Genomic DNA, 18,404 nt, shown 5'->3' with positions numbered 1-18,404 from the left:
GGCCTTTGCATTTCTTTTCGCATAGTCAAAAGGGTCATAGTCATTCATATCAATCAACATAACCCCCAAAATCCTGCTGAAAAACGTAATAGCCTCAACATTCACTTTGAAGATGTCACAAGAAATAAACCATCATGATACATTTTAAGTGAGTGTTTATCTGCTAGCTACTTATAGGGGCTGAGTATCCTACAGCATGCAATGGGGAGAAATCCAAAAAGCAAGTCCTCCAGAGTTGAGGTCCCTTGAGTAAAACCCGCGCTGGATAAAGCTGCTTTTATAGTGAGTTTTCTCGATTTATCTTCAAATTGGATGCCATCTCATTGGGCAAATTCAAATATGCGATAAATGAAATGGGTGAGGGGGGCCTTCTATGCCCAGGGGCCTATCATTTCATAATCCGTCTATGTGGTGCAAGACACATTGTTCCAGAAAATGAACAGCTAGCTGAAGACGCTCGCGGTCCACTGGTGTGAATGTTTTGTGTCTGTCCGGCCCGTTTTGGGACGGATGTGGTGATATGTTCAGTTTAAAACAGGAAACGGCAGCCCTGTCTGGTTTCCCCTTCACCAGCTTTCTTTATAGTAGCTCATCGACGCGCGGCTGTCAGCTACGATGGAGGCTGTCTGAAGGAGCGTCACTGAAGGTAAGACGGTCGTGTTTTTTGAGGTGAAATGATGAAAAAGAAGTATGAGTATGTTTCTGCTTTGTTATTTGATTTTATGCCTTGTTGCCTCATGTCAAGTGTCTTTGAATGTCCTGAAAAGTTCTATACAGAATATGTATTATTATTATTATTATTATTATTATTATTATTATTAGGCCTGTAGTATGAGCTGTGAATACGATGTGAAATGCATTGTGTTGTCAGAAAGTGTCAACTTCTGAGTCAGCAAGTGATTATACTGAATTGATTTACTTACTTCACTAACGTAATTTAACTGGTTCCTCCTAGACATATTACACATAATAGGACAGTTCCCTCTTAATACATGAAATCTACTTCTTCTTTGTTAAACGCTTCAAGTTACCTCTCTATCTTCTTTCAAACGTTTTTGTGTATGGAGATGTAGCCTATCTGTGGCGGCTCATTAACGCAGCATCGTGTATTATAGTATTGAGTGGTGGCAATGCCGAGTTCAGGTTAAAGCTGCCTGCAAATTCTCTCATCTTCAGCACAAAATTAAATTTAAAGGTCTACTGCCATGGTACTCAAACTTACAAAAATACAAATTAAGTTAGGTGTAGGCTACTTAAGAGGATAATATGAACATGTCGTGTCATAATTTTGTTCCCACGATGCATGGTGGTGATTGAAGTTTTGAGTTTTCATTAAGGCTGTACTCTCACCATAGTGAGTCATCAAAATGACTGTAATCCACCTTTTTCATTACAAAGACAGTTGACGTTTTAAGGTCTTTCGGTTTATCAACATTCCATTATATCAGCGCAGGTGGGTTAGACTGCTGCTGGTATTCTATTACTGATGCATTAGCATTGTGATGTCAGATCAAATGTGGTAACCCAGCCTTAAACCTAATGCTAGTCTGACTCAACAGATGTAGGTTTTGTGGATAAGCCTTGTCATTTGTTTATTACTGCCCAATCAGTGGTGATGGATGATCTGATTCTCAGCCCAGTGAGACTCAATCCAGACTACGAGAAACAACAACCTAGCTAACCCTAAACCTAATTCTAACCTTAGCCCTAAATGACCTCTGCCTTCATGGGAAGTTGGGAACTAGCCTCTACTGTATTTTATCTATATATGGTTATAATGACTATAATAATGAATATCACAATGCTACCTGCATCAATGATAGCCTACCAGCAGTAGTCAGAACCCACCTGCGCTGATGTACATGTAATGGAATGTTGATAAAACAAAATGCCATAAACAGTCGGCTGTCTTTATAATGAAAATTGAGTTATTTGATGACTGTCACTCATTAAATTAACTGTAATAGTGTAAAGTTGAGCTGAGCATGTTAATGGACCTTTAAGAGCTCTGCAAGGGATGACCACACACATCCTGTGGGTTAGCTAGCTGTAGGTGGTTTACAGGAACACTTGCATTGCATCATCGTGTGAGGGGTTCTCATTGTCTTCCATTTTGCTGAACCGAGTACCTCTTTCAAGGGGTCGGCCTTCCAGGCACCGTGGCTTTCGTTTCACCCTACATCTCTGAATCTTCATCACAGTATCATCGGTATAACTTTTATATTACCATTAACAATTTTCAGAAAATATGAGAGTAGCCTAAGATGGAGATTTGAATAAGGAAGCACACGCTACTGTTGGGGGGCTTACTCCTAATAGAGGATAATATCAGTCATTTCATTGTGAAATGAAACAACACAAACACAATCAAATAATTCAAGTAAATACTATTTAAAAGCAACTGTTTTTTTTTGTAGTTATCGCACTACGACATAGCCTATACCCGATGAAACACAGATGATATCAAGAAGAAAGCAAAAGTCTTTAAAGCAAAATCTCTTTCAGGTATGATCCCTATCTTAAGTGTGCATGGGGCGGTCCTGGCTGTGGTCTCTGTGGCTTCTCTGAGTGTCGTCTCCCTGCTGTGTCTGTGGTGCAAGAAGAGATCCAGTGAGTTCTCCATGTCCACCAGGCAACCAGGCTCTTGGACAATGGAAACGAAAGGCCTGTTCCCTGTCTGCCTGTGACACACACACACACACACACACACACACACAGACTTGGACTCGGGCCGTGCACACACAACACACATGCTAACATGCAAACAATGCACATGTGTACTTTTCACACACCATATACTTTACACACACCATTTTCTATTGCATTATATTGTTTTTTTAATGACCTTGTATTTATTCTCCTGTTGCTGCAAGGTTGATCAGGCAGAACCCAAGAATGTTCCTCTCTTATAGCCTACTTGTATGATATAAGTAACAAAAAAATAAACTTGAATCTATACATAGCGACAACTGCTATATATTTTCCAGAATGCTTTCATTAAATTTTTTTTATCAAAATCAAGTATTTTTACCTCAATTTTGACATCTGTTGTGAAATGTGTTACTACACATTACATTATCTGGTGTAATAGTGCTGAGAAAACAATAACTCTGTGTCCCCCTCTCCAGAGTTAATGCACGAAGAAAACCAAATCTACAATCCTCATATATTGTGAGTATGAACCCCTATGAATAATGATTTGAAGGCCAAATTCCATTCATACACTGTTGGAGCACTATGGACACCAACTAAATACTGTACATCTGCTATCATGTCAGCTTAGCCCATTCAATCAATTTATCTGTTAGTTCTGATACTCGTTGGAACAATCAGTAATTGACCATTTTAGTCCATTATATGCCCCCCCCCCCACACAGAATATCATGGACCAGTTGTTTTGGCAAGTCCCGTCTGAATGATAGCTTGCTTTGGCTATTGTTTTCAAGCTAGCTAGCTACTACTATTGGGTGGACAATAGAACACACTAATGTTGGGCAAAGCTGCAGCTCCTTGCTGCTAATCAGCCCTGCAATTCTAGAGTAGGCAGGTGGAATGCTCGGGGCGGGGTTCTATTCGGGGCAGTTTTTCTATTGGCTGGTATATTTTATGTTAAAATTAACCAGAATGTAAATTAATTTAAAAATCCGTCCCTGTCACGGTCTGTCTGGGACCCCTGCTTATGAAAGACTGTGGAGTGTTCTTTATAGGAAAATGAAAGTTTTCACAAACTGTGCCCTTCTTCATATAGCCACCATCAAGGCAACAGTTTTGCAGTAATACGATCTAAAACAGGTACGCAATGATTCATCTTATACCTTTAAATGCAGTAAATCATCTTGTTTAATGATTCATATTATACATTTAAATGCAGTCAGTCATCTTGTTTCACACTAGGATGCATTGTTCAGTTGGACTGAACAGTCCACTTCAAACTTGGCAAAGTAACCTATCTTTCTACCCTATGTATTGATTATTAAGATTTACCACATTCTGTTGTCCACCGATTGGCCTTCGACTATGAAACAAGTGAAAATTAGCCTGATACCAGACAGAATTGTCAACTCCTTACACTATGTTGAGAACTTCATGTACTGTATGAGTCATCTTTGGAGTGGGCGGAGTCGAACATCTGAGCCCAGGCTGAGTGATAGATGTTGAATTAATTGTCTTGAGGTTTTCCAGTCACACGGCCCAACCAGATACAGAGAGAGTTGCCACCAACACCACCAGAGTAAGTACCCTGTAAACATAGTCCTGGTCTTATCCTAAATTTGAACTGCATGTCATTTAAAGGACATAATCATCAGAAATGTTTCACCTTAATGAAACACAAAGAGCTGCCTCAAACAAGATACGTTTAGACAGGCCAATTGTGTGTGTGTGTGTGTGTTTAACCACAAGCTTGATCAGAAGCTGTTGGCTAGGAGGTCTTTTGTCTCTGTGTTTTCGTGGAGAATATGCAGTAACAGAGTCCATTTTTCAGGGAGCCCTGCCGGATACCGGGAGAGACATCCCAGGGTAATTAAAATTATGCTGGGAATTAGGACAGTGCACACAAATGTACAAAGCTCTATTGAAAAGATTTTTCTGGGGGTGGGTGGGGGGGGGGGGGGGGTAATAGATTTTTTTTAAAATCTACATAAAGAAATCATATATTGACCAAGTGCATTGACTTAAATATCTTTAAAACAGTGGATAAAGGCCAGTTCAAGTATCTTAATTTCAAGGATGGTAAGTTCTATCAGCTGTGACGTCATCATGTTCTATCAGTTGTGATGTAGGCTAGATCTTATTATTATTATTATATATTATTTTGGAAACACTGACAGTCAAAAACTCACTGTGACCTTTCAATTGTTTTACATTAGCCGATATGGGAAGCTTTGAGCCTACATATGTGTAAGTACCTACAGTATACATTATGACTGAACTGGAACCAATGAACTAGATGTGAAAAATTATGTATGTGTTGTTCTTGAATATTTAATGTATTTGTTGTTCTTGCAGAGATCCAATCCCAGGTCTAGTGTACCAGAATGTTGATATAATTGTGCATGCAGAGCAGAAAACTGACACAGGTAAATATTTTATGAATATTATTTGCCCCATTGTGAAGAAATAATCTTCCAAATGAGGACCAATGAGAACCAATCATGTCGCTCCAATCCAAACATATTCCAATCTCTAACTCAATCTATGTACTTCAACCTGTAACTGTTTTAAATTATTATAATTGTACATTGCATTTGTTTTGTTGATATTTGTGTCTCTGTGTGAAATCATCACTGTAAACGAGGGAAACCTCAGTGAGTATAAAAGGTGTGAAATTAAATGTGTTTTTGTAGCCTGCAACTGCAGTAAGTTTGTGTTACCGTTATATGATTCACCCATGGCCGTTTTTAAAGGTTTTTTTGAACATAAAGGTTGAGGTGTTGTGAGCTTAATGCAACCTAACCTAGAAAGGCAGGAGAAAGTCGGTCGGTTGTGAAACACACCTACAAAAACCACAGCATCAAAGCGCCAAGAAAGACGAACAAGTCTTTCTTATAGCCTATTCTTTCTTGTCTACTACTGTCATATACTGTATATCAGCTGACTTCTACTTTGTAGATAATTATGACCAATGGAAACCGGAATTTTCTTAGCAAAAATGTATATAAAAAATGCATTCAATTCAGTGCTATGATCAAGACATCTCAATTATACATCGAGTGTGCACATGTATTATAAACCTATTCTTAACCTTTTTCTAGATCCAGATCAGTGTCTGTATGAGAATGTTTGTCCATCTTCCTCCATCAGTGACGCAATCAACCGTCACTCTGGTACGTAAGCTATTGCACTGTAATCTAAGTTACTCCTGATCATGGGTGCAACCAGACAGAAAATTTAAATATTGTGGAAAATTCATTATTTTCCGTAATTTAATTCAAAAAGTGAAACTTTAATATATTATAGATTCATTACACATGAAGTGAAATATTTCAAGGCTGATTGCCTCCATGCCACGCTCCACGTTGATGCAGTAATTCGTTCAAAAGGAGCCCCCACCAAGTATTGTGTATAAATTAACACACTGTACAATCCTAAAGATTAAAACAAAAAAGGCTTGAAATATTTCACTTTGTGTAATGGACGCACGCACGCACGCACGCACGCACGCACACACACATATATATATATATATATATAACTGGGAACGTCAGTAGGTCAACATTTCAAACTGGAATATTTTTCTCTAGCCTTGTCTAATGGTCAGTTTCCATGTGCACACAACCCACAGACGGTTCAGACTACCAGAACTTTGATTTCCTGGAGCAAGTTAAAAGAGAAGAAGAGGAGGAAGAAGATGGTATATAATTACCCTGTCTACTTACACACTACGACAAATAACACACACTACAAATGAGCATTTCTGCTGTCTACAAGTAACTAATGTACTGTATACCATTCTCCCATCACAGAACCCGATTATGTGAATGCAGATGCAGATACTGAAGCTGAAGCCAAAGCTTGATATGGAAACCACCAGCGGTTCAGGGATGGACTGTTTACTGCCTGGTTTCAAAATGTGCATTATTGGAGGGAGTGATGTAGGCAGAGGTTCTACTCTATGCAACGTCGCCATCTAGTGGTTCAGAATGAATAAGCACAATGACAATCAAGGGTGGAGGACAGGCATGCTATTCATTATTTTTCTAAATCTCTTTACTACCAACCTTGTAAATACACTGATGTTGTGACATACTGAAAAGGCAGTTTATTACAAAGGTGATTTTCAATAAATATTTACACGGGCGTAACATTCCGTCCCCGATCATGCTAAGCTAAGCAAGACGCACGGCCATCGCCGGATCGGCGACTCCCAGAGCGCGCTGGCGTTAGCTGGCGTCGGGAGCAGCGGTCTTGCTGCACAGCCTCCCCAGGAGCCCCGCCATCTGCAGCAGGGAGTTGACCCCTTCAGACACCTTCATGTGGGTGTAGCCGATCTCCTGAGAGGGGGCCGAAACGTTGACTTACTTCAAACGGTCAAAACGCTTTATATTAACCTACTTATTACATTTACAGCACAAGTTATATCCCTGATTCTATTCTTTTTTTTCTGTCTGCCTCTACTCAAATTCATGATTCAAATACATAAAGATTTGCAAACATGACCCAAATGGGTATTCAGCAGTACCCCTAGAAAGCAAACTTGCTGTGTTCAAGAGTGATTGATGGAAACACCTATGGGACCTGGTAGAGTGAATGACATCAGTGCATCTCACCTTGATGAACTCCAGCTTGAGGTACTCCGGCATCTGGAAGGTCTTGCACACCCTGAAGATGTTCCCTATGATGTCCTCTGGGGAGTAGCCCAGCGCCCACAGCTGCTCAATGATCTGAGAAGGGGAGACGGTGCGATCAGTTCAATACAGCTGTGCAGTTTCAGATCATTTCAAATGAAGAAGTCTTTATTAGTCATGCGGCGCTATACTCCAACACACACATGCCAACGGGCGACACAGGACCACACACATATGTGCCAGGGTCGCCGATGAAATGTTTCTCTGTGCTTAACCCATCCCAAAGGGTCCTCCCCCCCCCACCAAGGGCAGCTGGGAGCAGACTGTAGGCAGCGTGAGCCGCGCCCGGGGACCAACCAAGCACTTCCGTCTGTCTTCATCAGGGACAGCGTTTGCGATCTGTTCTGCTTGTTTTTCGGATGGGTTCTTGGGAGGAAACCCCTGCGAACTCCGCACAGAAAGGCCGCAGGGGAGACCGTGTTGCTTTGAGGCGACAGTACTAGGTCCTGCGCTGTGAGTGATTTTGGGGTTCAGTGTCTTGCTCAACGACGCTTCGGCACACTGTCGGGAGCTGGGATCGAACCGGGGACCTTCGGAACCCCGGCCGACCGCTCTACCTCCCGAGCTAAATGCTGCCTTAATGACTTGACAGGACTATCAGAGTAATAAAGGCCCTTCATGTCAGGACCGTTACCATGAGTGTTCTTGCTGTACCTTGTAAGCCTCATCGATGTTGGCGTTGACGCAATGTTCCAGCATGCTTTTCACCAGCAGGGGGTGTGGCTCATCACACACCTGAAGAAAACAAAATATGCTTAACAAAGGTCGCCTGTTGAACTAATAGGAACTGACGAAAATTTAATTAAATTCTACCTTGAACACATTCTCGCTGTTGATGTAGCCAAACCCCGCATTGGTAGACTGTATGTTATTCAGTGCCTGAGAATACAAACAACTTAATTGAGGACCTTAAATCTTTACAAAAGATAATTCCTGGCACATTAACAATTGTAAAATTGTTGATTAATGTACAATGTCCCTGAATCAAATAAGCCAATAAACTAAACTAAAAACTAATTAGAATGACATTACAAATGTCCCAATCTATGCAATAATATAAGCAAACTCTTCTTATGTTGTCTGGAAAAACAGAGGTTTGAATGGTAATTAAAACGCTGTTGTCATGGAACTATTAATGCTGTGTTCCTTTTGTATTGGAAACATCGGGATTCTTGGTTTAGACATCATCAATACGTCACCTTCCACCATTTTACTCAGATAAAAAATCTACCCCGACTTCATCAACGTCAGCTGCTGACGTCAATCAAGATGGATACTCCGCGCATCAATAATAGGGTGTGTGAAAATGTAGTCCCAGACCGGCCATCTTGTGTCTACACAGGTGTATCTATGTGTCTGATTGCATAGGATTCTATGCAGTAGAGCCAATCCGACAAATAGATACACCTGTGTAGAAACAAGATGGTCGTGTCTGGGACTACATTTTCCCAAACCCTATAAGTGAAAACTGTTTAAAAAAAAAAAAAAAAAAACCCACTGTTTATTAGTTTCTGTATTATCAGTCGTACACACATACTGTCCAACATCTATCAGTGGACAATGTTGCTACGATGTTAGTATGCGCAAAACAGCATAATTCGTTGTCGTCAACTGGTATTGCTAACAACGGCTAACATGGCTAGAACTACCCAAAAAAAGTGGGGTTTTCCCCATTTTGTTCCTGGAACACATTTGAGCTGGGCTACGACGTCGCCCCGGGCACCGAATCCGGAGCTCCGATACAAAAGGAACGCAGCATAAGCCATCGCATCGCCCCCCCCCCCCCACGAACATGTGGGCCCCACCTGTCTCATGTCTCCCTGGGCGGTGAAGATAATGGCCTCCAGGCCGTCGTCGGTGGTCGACAGGCTCTCCTTCTCCACCACCTCCAGCAGCCTCAGCATCACCTGCTCGTCCGTCAGCTTGGTGTAGCGCAACACGGCACAGCGGGATTGAATGGGCTCTGGGGGGGGGGGGCAGTGGTGACCACGAGCCAATCACAACAAAGCAGGGCTTCCAAAATGGCGGGCGCTGTGACGTACATGTGTACAAGAGGGTATATATATATATCTACCCTTATGTATCCTCAAGGTTAAAGATTGTGTTCACCGTCTGTAAACCCCATAAGGGATTCTTCTAACATCAAGCGCCGTCTACTACCTTACATGGACACTGATAGCATGTCTAACAGAGTTGAATTAAAGCGTCATACCATCACCATAAGGAGACAGTAACTCAGAGTGGGACTAACCGATGATCTTATCGGAGGCGTTGCAGGCCAGAGCAAAGCGAGTGGTCTTTGAGTAGATCTCCATAGTCCTCCTCAGCGCCTGCTGGGCTCCGTCGGTCATACTGAACACACAAGCCAGACCTTAGTCCACGCCTTCATTTGCGGACGCAGCGATCATTACGAAAATGAACAACCAACCTCTGATAACGTCTCACCTGTCAGCCTCGTCCAGGATGATGATCTTGTGTCTTCCTTTTGGAAGGGTGACTTTCTGTTGAGCAAACATCTTGATCTTGTTTCGAACCACATCGATGCCTCTGAAAACGGTAGGTGCCAACATGACAACATTAGCATTCAGGTATACAGGTGACAACATTAGTATTCAGGTGACATTAGTATACAGGTGACATTAGTATACAGTTGACAACATTAGTATTCAGAAGACAACATTAGCATACAGGTGACAACATTAGTATATAGATGACAACATTAGTATTCAGGTGGCAACATGGCAACATTAGTATAGAGGTTAAAGCATGACAACATTAGCATACAGATTTGACAACATTACATGTATGTAGACATGGTTTATTTCAGTTCTGGAGTCAAACTGGGCACCATCATTTACACAACACAGCGACATGAGCCACCCACAGAGAGTGACATGAGCCACCCACAGAGAGCGACATGAGCCACCCACAGAGAGTGCAATTTGTTGTCACCTGTCGTTTGAGGCATTCAACTCCAGGACGGCATCTTTCATTGAAGGACCAAGAAGAGCTCTGGCTAGACACAGGATACTGGTGGTTTTTCCTGTACCAGGGGGACCCTAACAAGATACACCGTTAAAGCCCTCTACGCTCAACTATTAGGCTTTACCATTGTGTGTTCCTAGTTCATCACTATACCAAGCAATTCATGTTAGCTAGCCATCTAAAAAAGAGAATCGCTCACAGCAATGATGATGTTGGGCACGTTTCCTTCTCTGGCAAACACCTGTAGGAGTGAAACCATCCCAACAGTTAGCAACAGTGTCTCTGAACCAGGCAAGCCAGAGAGGTGGAAAGGATAGCTAATAATTTGAGTAGCTAAGATACCTCCAATCTTCTGACAGTCTCTTCGTTGCCTACAATTTCGTTCAACTTCAGGGGTCTATATTTTTCAACCCTGTAAGAAAATCGAGAAACAATTAGGTACATGCACGTTCAATTTCGCGTTAATCGCTAGCTAAAGTTAGCTCGTTATAGCTGGCTAAAGGGCGAATTGTTTTCGAGAGACATGCATAGAGCGGTTTAGGTTGTCTTCGATGTTTTTTAAAGAGCTAGACGTTGGTAGGCTAACGTTAACTAGCTAGGTAACAAGCCGTGATTTGGCATGAGTTAGCATTACAGCTAACTAGCTTTTCTTGAAGTAGCTAATCTAGCTACAGACACTGGTTATAAAACTAGTGAAAAAATACAGCTAAACCTAGCTATGCAAGGCATTGTAACATTACCATGGCAACTCATATGCACTGCCAGACCCTTTCGCTGGGACTTCATCTTTTTTCGGTTGTATTTCTGTCTGGGTTTCTTCGGAGTCTGCCTCCTTTATGTCCACGTCCATGTTTCAGCAGGTTTTCAGCAGTAGCAGCAGCGCCTTTCTTTCCCGCCACCGCACAACAACCAAACACACGGCTGGCGCTAAAGTGACGTCATTTCCTTGAAGATGCAAGTCGTTCTCCTCCATCGGTAGCTGATGGGATCCTGTCTGCTTGTTGTACGGCCAGAAATTGAAGGGACGGGACTAAACCTGCGCCGAAAGCCGGGGTTTATGAGAACACATATGTTGATTTAAACATTGATGACAATCTGAACTCAGTGGTACGAGATGGCCGTTACAAAGAGGATTCGCTCCGGGTCACCCAGGTAAGGTCGCTATAGCGCATCAGTGGCTGTCGAGCCGGTGTTGCCTTGGCTTTTCTATGAGTGAAATGTACAGAAAAGCATGACCATTGTTTAAATTGAGACAAAAATACCCGGAATCAAACTCTTCCTTATGTTTCCTACATTCCATGCAACTAGGGAATCCCATTCGCCGGGTGAAATGAAGCATGATGCAGTAGCCTAGTTCACAATTGGAAGAGACGTTCACACCCATCATTCCGTCAGACCAGAGCTAGCAGTTCAGTACGCTAGACTGGCAGTAGTTACATTTAAATTATTAAACATACTCTGACAGTAGGCTAGCCTATGTAATCGGTTGTTTATAAAATATCACCAATAGATCTGATGCGTAAACCCCCCCTTTGGGCAGGGCAGTTTAGGTGCAGGCGTGACCGGATCTCACACACAGAGTAACATTTAATTAGACTCCATCATAATCCACCTGGAACGCACATTACAGTATGGATAATGAGTGGAACAGACTTCTAGCACGCTGGTATTGTAGGCCTGTGTTTATAGTGGCTGTCCAGTTGGTTCTAGGCTAGTCTTGAGCCAGTAGCCTATCCCCTTTTACCCCACCTACCCCGATCCCATTGTCACGGATTGTGTGCTACTCAATAATCACTGATTGTGTGCTACTCAATAATCTCATGAATGATTCGGTTTTTTTTAGGCAAATAAGTAGACCTAATTAATGCAGAAAGATTACAGACCTTGTCAACTAATTGGGCATTTGAGCTTTATAGACAAATGTGTTAAAAAAAAATCTATACTTCCCCATGGCTACTTGGACCAATTAGTAGGCTACCCCAGACAATAAATAAATTGAGCGCTCGAAATCACAAGACAGGTTTATGAGTCACAGGTGTGCTATTTTTCTTTGCTTCTGTAAATAGTTCTGCGGAACAGAGCAGTTCCAGAGACGGAGTGTGCGCCTCTGGAGGCTGCATCTAGGAGGCGGTGGTGATAATAGGCGTGGCGAGGGAAGTAGTGACACAGCCAGGGCTTCTTCCTGGAGCTGGCAGTTTGACGAAAAGTCGGGGATATTTACTTCTGTCTGAATAGTCTACTGTGATCCACTCTGTAGTAATTATTTGTCAGCACAGTTGATTATCTGCGCACCTGGCGACTCTAAGGTAAGAGCTGTCAGTTCAACTTTGGGGCTACTTGGTTTACTAGACAAAGTAGTCACATGTAAAATTGTCGGCAAGTAACAATCTGCAACTTGACACCTTTGGGTTCATCACCATGGCATTATTTCAGTAATGGGCTGCTTAACAGAGACGGGGCCTAGACCTAGCAAGTAAACGGAAATCCGTGGTCTGAAATTTGACCTGAATTTGGTTTGACCACTTTGCATTTACAAAAAGAGTGTGATCTCTAGTCATTGCAAATGTAAGTTCCACAATTGAATGAAATCTGTTTGCCATAAACAATGCTAATGCTTAGTAGCTACCTGTATTGATTCCTCTCTCAAACACTTTTAAGCTGTCAAGACAAGCTTCTTTGGTAGCTTCTCCATTTGCTCCTATAAGGGACGTGTCTGGTATTTCTGTGCATATTTCTAGCCCTGAGAACAATGACACACAGCGCTCTCATTGTCCCTGAGCCCAGTTGGCTGTAGATCCGATCAGGCACTTGTTCCTCTTTTCTCTAGTGGTGTGCTTTGTCAGCGACGTAGGAGAAAGTTGCAGGCCATTATAGTAGGGCTCTTTTGGCCCGCTTGAAAGTGTGAACTATGACGGGATCGGTTCTCACAGTGCACTACTGTACAGTAGTTCCTGCGTTAGTGAATGGACAGGATATTTGTCACTTTTCTTTCAGGTTGGGCTGCAGTTCAGGTCTTTATAGATGGTTGAAGTAGGCTTAAGTACTATTGCATTGTTTGTAATCGGGCACAAGCTCAGTCAGTACTATTGCATTGTTTATAATTGGACACTTGAAGTGAGATATATAGGTCCCTCTATGGTAGCCCCCCATATGCCCGTTTGTTTCAAGTCACAAGTGTGCAAATGAATTGAATCACATGCATGCGATCTACATAACTTACTCACATATACATCTGCTACACAGTTCACCTCCAAACCCCAAAACCATTCTGTTCTGAAGTTTCCTGCTGCACCAATTCATATTTCCATGCACTACTGTCATGTTGTCTCTCTACAAGTAAATGATGAGTAAGTGATGTGTGTGTGTGTGCACGCAGGCAGGAGCATGTGGACATCCTGTTGTAGCTGGTCCTGTCTGGAACCCACCGCCACAGTGGAAGAAACGGGCAGCTCATGGCGCCAGGCCTACACAAACTCGGGCTACAGCCCGTCCCAGACCTCCCCCGAACATCTGTGCAAGGCCTGCGGAGGCCACTTCGACACCGTCGCTACGAAGGTTAGAATCACCGAACCGACAAGCAAGGCGCTCCTGATGAATAAGGCCTGTTCCAAATGCGGGTTGTACAGCATGACTTGTAGGGATGGGTATCGGGAACCGGTATTTTTTTGGTATCGGTACGTCATTGGGTCAGTACCGAAATACCGATAAGCTCGCGGACAAATGGTGCTGCTATCGGTATTTAACGCGTTTGTTTCATAAATCCATGGAGCCGCGTTCGTTTCATAAATCAGTCAACACAGCTCGCATCCGTCCCCTAATCATGACCAAGCTGCTGGTGACAGGCGATGACATTGTTATTATTTGCCTCTCTCTACTAGGCCTCTCAAGGAAGTAGGCATGGCGGACAGGGCAAAACGGTACTTCACCAAATCTACCGACGGTGCTGCTAAATGCAATTTATTTAAGTTAGTTGTGTCCAAAAGGGGTAACACCAGCAGCCTCATGAAACACTTAACAGTTTCACATTCGGTAAATGTGAAGCAGACCAGCGAGTTTGACTGCTTTAGCAAAGCGGCTAATGCTAACGCTGGTGGCACTGCTAGCAGGCTAAAGATGCAGGTAACACTCAGATGCAGGTAACTATCATTATTATAAATAAGACTGTCTACTTTTAAAATGACCAGCTCAACAAGATCTACCACCCCCATACACACCCAGAACCCCGCCCTTCTGTCACTTGTCACTTAACATTGGCTAGGTGTTAATTCACGTCATTAAAGCCATATCAAGCCTTGCACAATATTAACAGGTAACATTCAGCTAGTTGTCAGAACAGTGTCTTTAGCTTACTCAACTATAACTCAATAACTCAATCACACAGCACAAGACACTACTGACTTGCACTGAATGGATCAGCCAGGGTTGCATAATCCTGACTTTTTTGAGTTTCTGATTGATTTTACCCGGCTACTATCAGCTATCAGCGACACACACAAGCCTAAAAAATGATAAAACCAGCACAAACATGATTCAATCATTCAAATACTCAGCTAAACTGCAGTACAAAAGGTCACACTTGTAATCTACAAAGTACTGTAGCAGGAGGAAAAGTTGCCTGTTTGGACAACAAGAGAGGTGACATGACTGCTTGCTTCTTCTTCAACTTCAATGCGCATCATAAACTCGCCTTTTCTTTTGAATGGCTCGAGATCTACTAGCATAGCCTCTGTGACCTACTGGTCGATCGCAATCGACGTATTGGGCTTCCCTGCCTTAGGGAGATGACCACAGCCCTTAACCCCAGTTACCACCCTCCTTCCAGAGGCACATTATCAGACACCCTCATACCTGCTTGACATGCAGTTGAAAAGAGAAACATCATAGGTGAGCTTATCAATGTGTCAAAAGTAGCCATAACCAGCAATGGCTGGATAAGCAATCACACAGGATCACTATATTACAGTGACTGTCCACTATGTAAATGAAGGCCAACTGAGACAGAAACATTGACCCAGGCAGTGTATGAGTCCCAAAGTGGTAGAGTAGTATCCATAAGTATCGGCATCGATAAGCAATGTCAGTATCGATCAAATCCTAACGATACCCATCCCTCGTGACTTGAAATGGAATGAAACAGAGGCTAGATGGGGTTTGATAAAGCGCCCGTCTCCAAAGGCAGAGCAATGGTTGCTCTTTTCACTAGTCAACCTATTTCAATACGTCAATGATAACCTGTAATTGTAACAGCACAACGGAACTCATTTCTGTAGAAAGATCAAACACAACACGTTCTATGGATGACTGTATTCTTCTGCGTGGGAATCAAGCCGAAACAGGAAGATGAAGTCGGTGTAACCCCTTACAAAAAAGTTGGGGATTTCAACATATTATCCTAGTCATGTTTGCCATCCACACAGTTTCACATCTGTACACAAACCACCTTTTGAAAAGAGTCGCCAAAGCAGCGCTATCTTTAACAACAACACCACAGCTTGGCTCAGCTGACTCGGAAGGAGGGTCGATCATCATTATTTTACGACGCGACGGGCCGCGCTCACGTTCTGTCTGTCCCTCAGCACGTCTGCGTGGACTGCAAGAAGAGCTTCTGCGGCCGCTGCTCGGTCCAGCCGGAGCCGCCGCGCCCGCGCCTCTGCTACACCTGCCAGCGCTTCCACGGGACGCTCTTCGACCGCGCCCAGCTGATGAGACTCAAGGTTCAGCACCTAATATAGCATTTACCCTGACCGATGCAGGTGACCTGTTAGAGGATGTGCATAGATTGAGTCATGTCAAGTGGGTGTGTATGAAAACACTTGATCTGAGCTGATCTGTGTATCATCTATGTGATATACTGCGTGTCTTCAACTATTGTGAGCGCTCAAAATTCTATATAAGAAATATAAAATGTAATAACTTTTGTTTCGACCAGGTGCGCGAGCTGCGTAACTACCTCCACCTGCACGAGGTTCCCACGCAGACGTGTCGGGAGAAGGAGGAGCTGGTGGAACTGGTCTTGGGCCAGCAGACCCCCAGCACCAGCAGCAGCAGCGAGACCATGTCCCAGTCCGGGGCGCGCAACGCCCCCCCCACTCTCCCGGAAATGCCGCCCGGCGGCAGCCCCGATTCGCCCCCGGGCCGCTCTCAGCGGCCGGGCCTGGAGCCCGAGCCGGAGTCGGAGCACATATCTGACGAAGAGGAGGAGGAAGACGAAGAGGAGGAGGAGGTGAGAACTGGGATTCCCCCGGGGCTGTTAAATAGATGGATGGGCTCTGAATCACCCTCAAAGGGGGAATTCAATGTCAGACATGACAATGACAGCAAATAAGCACTCAGGCCAGACCAAACACACATTGATCCATCAAAACACAAACAAGGAATCACAGGTTCTGAATTTTTGAAGGTGGTAATGTGCAGGTAGGTTAACTGAATAACGTACCTTTTCCACAATTGTTTTGGAACTGGTAATTCTCTTTTGTGTGGTAGTGAATTGGTAACTAATGTGTGGTAGTGAATTGGTAATTATCTAATGTGTGGTAGTGAATTGGTAACTCTAATAGGTGGTAGTGAATTAGTAACTCTCCAATGTGTGGTTATGAATTGGTAATTCTAATTTGTGGTAGTGAACTGAACTCTAATGTGTGGTAGGGCTGCATTCGGATGAAAAGCATCTGGTGTTATCATGCTTTCTTTGAACTCATTGTGTCAGAAACACCTCCTAGAACGTGTGCCCTTTTTAGACTGCCGAGCCAAGCTGAGCTGCTCCAAGCTGATGAGCACCGCGCTCCTTACCTGACGATTACACATCTACCATAGTCAACAGCTGAGGTCGACGCAGTTGTGTTAAAATGGACGTCGTGTGCCTCCATCCCTCTGCTGTTCCCCCCCGCAGTCTTCGGACAGCGACGAGGCCCTGATGCCGGGCCGACGGGCCTCGCTGTCCGACCTCAGCAGGGTGGAGGACGTGGAGGGCCTGAGCGTCCGGCAGCTCAAGGAGATCCTGGCCCGCAACTTCGTCAACTTCAAGGGCTGCTGTGAGAAGTGGGAGCTGATGGAGAGGGTGACCCGGCTCTACAACGACCAGAAGGACCTCCAGAACCTGGGTGAGGATTCGTCTGCTTATGCAAAGGGTACATGTGGAATCTTTCTTCTGGAATATGAGCTTGATTTGAATGTGTTGTCATTGGAATAGACCAAATGTAGTGTCTCTCTTTTTCAGTTTCAAACACCAGAAATGAAGCAGGTAAGAGAGGCATGCTCAATTTAACAGTACAGTTGGAAGGATGAATCCCATCCAGAGAATTGTATTCTTGTATTTGCAGTTTGGAGTCAGCCGGCCCTCATTTGAGTAAACTAATCTTGCTTGAGGCAATTTTCCAAATCCAAATCCTCACCCATGGCAGGTGACCCGCAGTTATTGAGTTTACCTCAGAGTCTCTTCCTCTCCGTCTTCCTCACGCAGACTCTGCCGCGCCCAAAAGCCTGGAGGAGAACCTCTGTCGGATCTGCATGGACTCCCCCATCGACTGCGTGCTGCTGGAATGCGGCCACATGGTCACCTGCAGCAAATGCGGCAAGCGCATGAGCGAGTGCCCGATCTGCCGTCAGTACGTGGTCCGGGCGGTGCACGTCTTCAGGTCCTGATGCGCGAGGGGAGGACGTCGCAGGGCCGAGGGACGCGTTGGACGCAAAGACGATGGCTACCGCCGCGGCCTCTACCGTAACCACCGGATGGTTGATGGCTCGCTGTATCTGACCTGTCGATCAACCGAAAATGCAAACCGGCAGGCAAACGCGCGCTCGCTCACACTCTTGCTGGCAAAACCTGTCACTCCACTCTTCTGGATTCTTTTGCACTCCAACTGAATACCTTGTCTTGATTTGCTCGAAATTCCACAGGGTCATGTGCTATTTCAGAGGTCCCTTGCTGGTGTCACGGATACCATGACACGTACTGTTTGCAAAGTAGCTATCCCTCTTGATTTACTTTCTAAAATCCATGTCTCTTAAACCTATACAAAGGCATGGTTAAATTGCGTTTTTGTCCTGCCTAGCTGCTGGTGTTGTATGTGTATG

General features: G+C 43.9%; 3 protein-coding genes and 1 pseudogene across 5 annotated transcripts in view; 3 read left to right on the top strand and 1 right to left on the bottom strand.

Annotated features, from left to right (window-relative positions):
- Positions 1-2,507: 2,507 nt before the first annotated feature.
- LOC311318687 (uncharacterized protein) lies at positions 2,508-5,833 on the top strand (the record flags this gene model as incomplete). Its single annotated transcript, XM_084450089.1, has 8 exons — positions 2,508-2,610; positions 3,129-3,171; positions 3,749-3,792; positions 4,183-4,231; positions 4,484-4,518; positions 4,869-4,899; positions 5,008-5,078; positions 5,754-5,833. The coding sequence occupies 8 exons, from the start codon at positions 2,508-2,510 to the stop codon at positions 5,831-5,833; spliced, it is 456 nt and encodes a 151-aa protein (XP_084306215.1).
- Positions 5,834-6,292: 459 nt separating this feature from the next.
- On the bottom strand, positions 6,293-11,219 carry rfc2 (replication factor C (activator 1) 2). Of its 2 annotated transcripts, XM_084445773.1 has the most exons (11): positions 11,072-11,219; positions 10,674-10,743; positions 10,531-10,572; positions 10,299-10,405; positions 9,792-9,893; positions 9,598-9,698; positions 9,152-9,309; positions 8,160-8,225; positions 8,001-8,081; positions 7,269-7,382; positions 6,293-6,992 (listed from the first exon to the last, which is right to left on the bottom strand). In XM_084445773.1, the coding sequence occupies exons 1-11, from the start codon at positions 11,179-11,181 to the stop codon at positions 6,882-6,884; spliced, it is 1,062 nt and encodes a 353-aa protein (XP_084301899.1). In that variant the 5' UTR covers positions 11,182-11,219; the 3' UTR covers positions 6,293-6,881. The 2 variants fall into 2 exon arrangements, with proteins under 2 accessions (XP_084301899.1, XP_084301900.1); XM_084445774.1 differs by lacking the exon at positions 8,160-8,225.
- Positions 11,220-13,715: 2,496 nt separating this feature from the next.
- Positions 13,716-17,993, top strand: LOC311329598 (E3 ubiquitin-protein ligase rififylin; the record flags this gene model as incomplete). Its single annotated transcript, XM_084461475.1, has 6 exons — positions 13,716-13,886; positions 15,908-16,045; positions 16,261-16,554; positions 17,221-17,431; positions 17,548-17,571; positions 17,791-17,993. The coding sequence occupies 6 exons, from the start codon at positions 13,716-13,718 to the stop codon at positions 17,970-17,972; spliced, it is 1,020 nt and encodes a 339-aa protein (XP_084317601.1). The 3' UTR covers positions 17,973-17,993.
- A 31-nt stretch (positions 17,994-18,024) lies between these two features.
- Positions 18,025-18,404, top strand: part of LOC311318600 (inactive peptidyl-prolyl cis-trans isomerase FKBP6-like) — a 35,743-nt pseudogene continuing 35,363 nt past the window's right edge. Inside the window, exon 1 of the transcript in view lies at positions 18,025-18,048. The product of the transcript in view is annotated as an inactive peptidyl-prolyl cis-trans isomerase FKBP6-like (transcript). The remainder of the gene's footprint in view (positions 18,049-18,404) is intronic.

This window comes from Borostomias antarcticus (genome assembly GCF_949987555.1).
Source record: "Borostomias antarcticus genome assembly, chromosome: 1".
NCBI classification, from domain to species: Eukaryota; Metazoa; Chordata; class Actinopteri; order Stomiiformes; family Stomiidae; genus Borostomias; species Borostomias antarcticus.
This window is presented reverse-complemented; position numbering and strand designations above follow the sequence as displayed.

Coding starts and splice junctions, on each gene's coding strand:
- rfc2 (XM_084445773.1), bottom strand. CDS start 11,181: ATGGACGTGGACATAAAGGAGGCAGACTCCGAAGAAACCCAGACAGAA. Junction 10,744..11,071: donor AGTGCATATGAGTTGCCATG/GTAATGTTACAA, acceptor ATTTTCTTACAG/GGTTGAAAAATATAGACCCC. Junction 10,406..10,530: donor TGCCCAACATCATCATTGCT/GTGAGCGATTCT, acceptor GTATCTTGTTAG/GGTCCCCCTGGTACAGGAAA.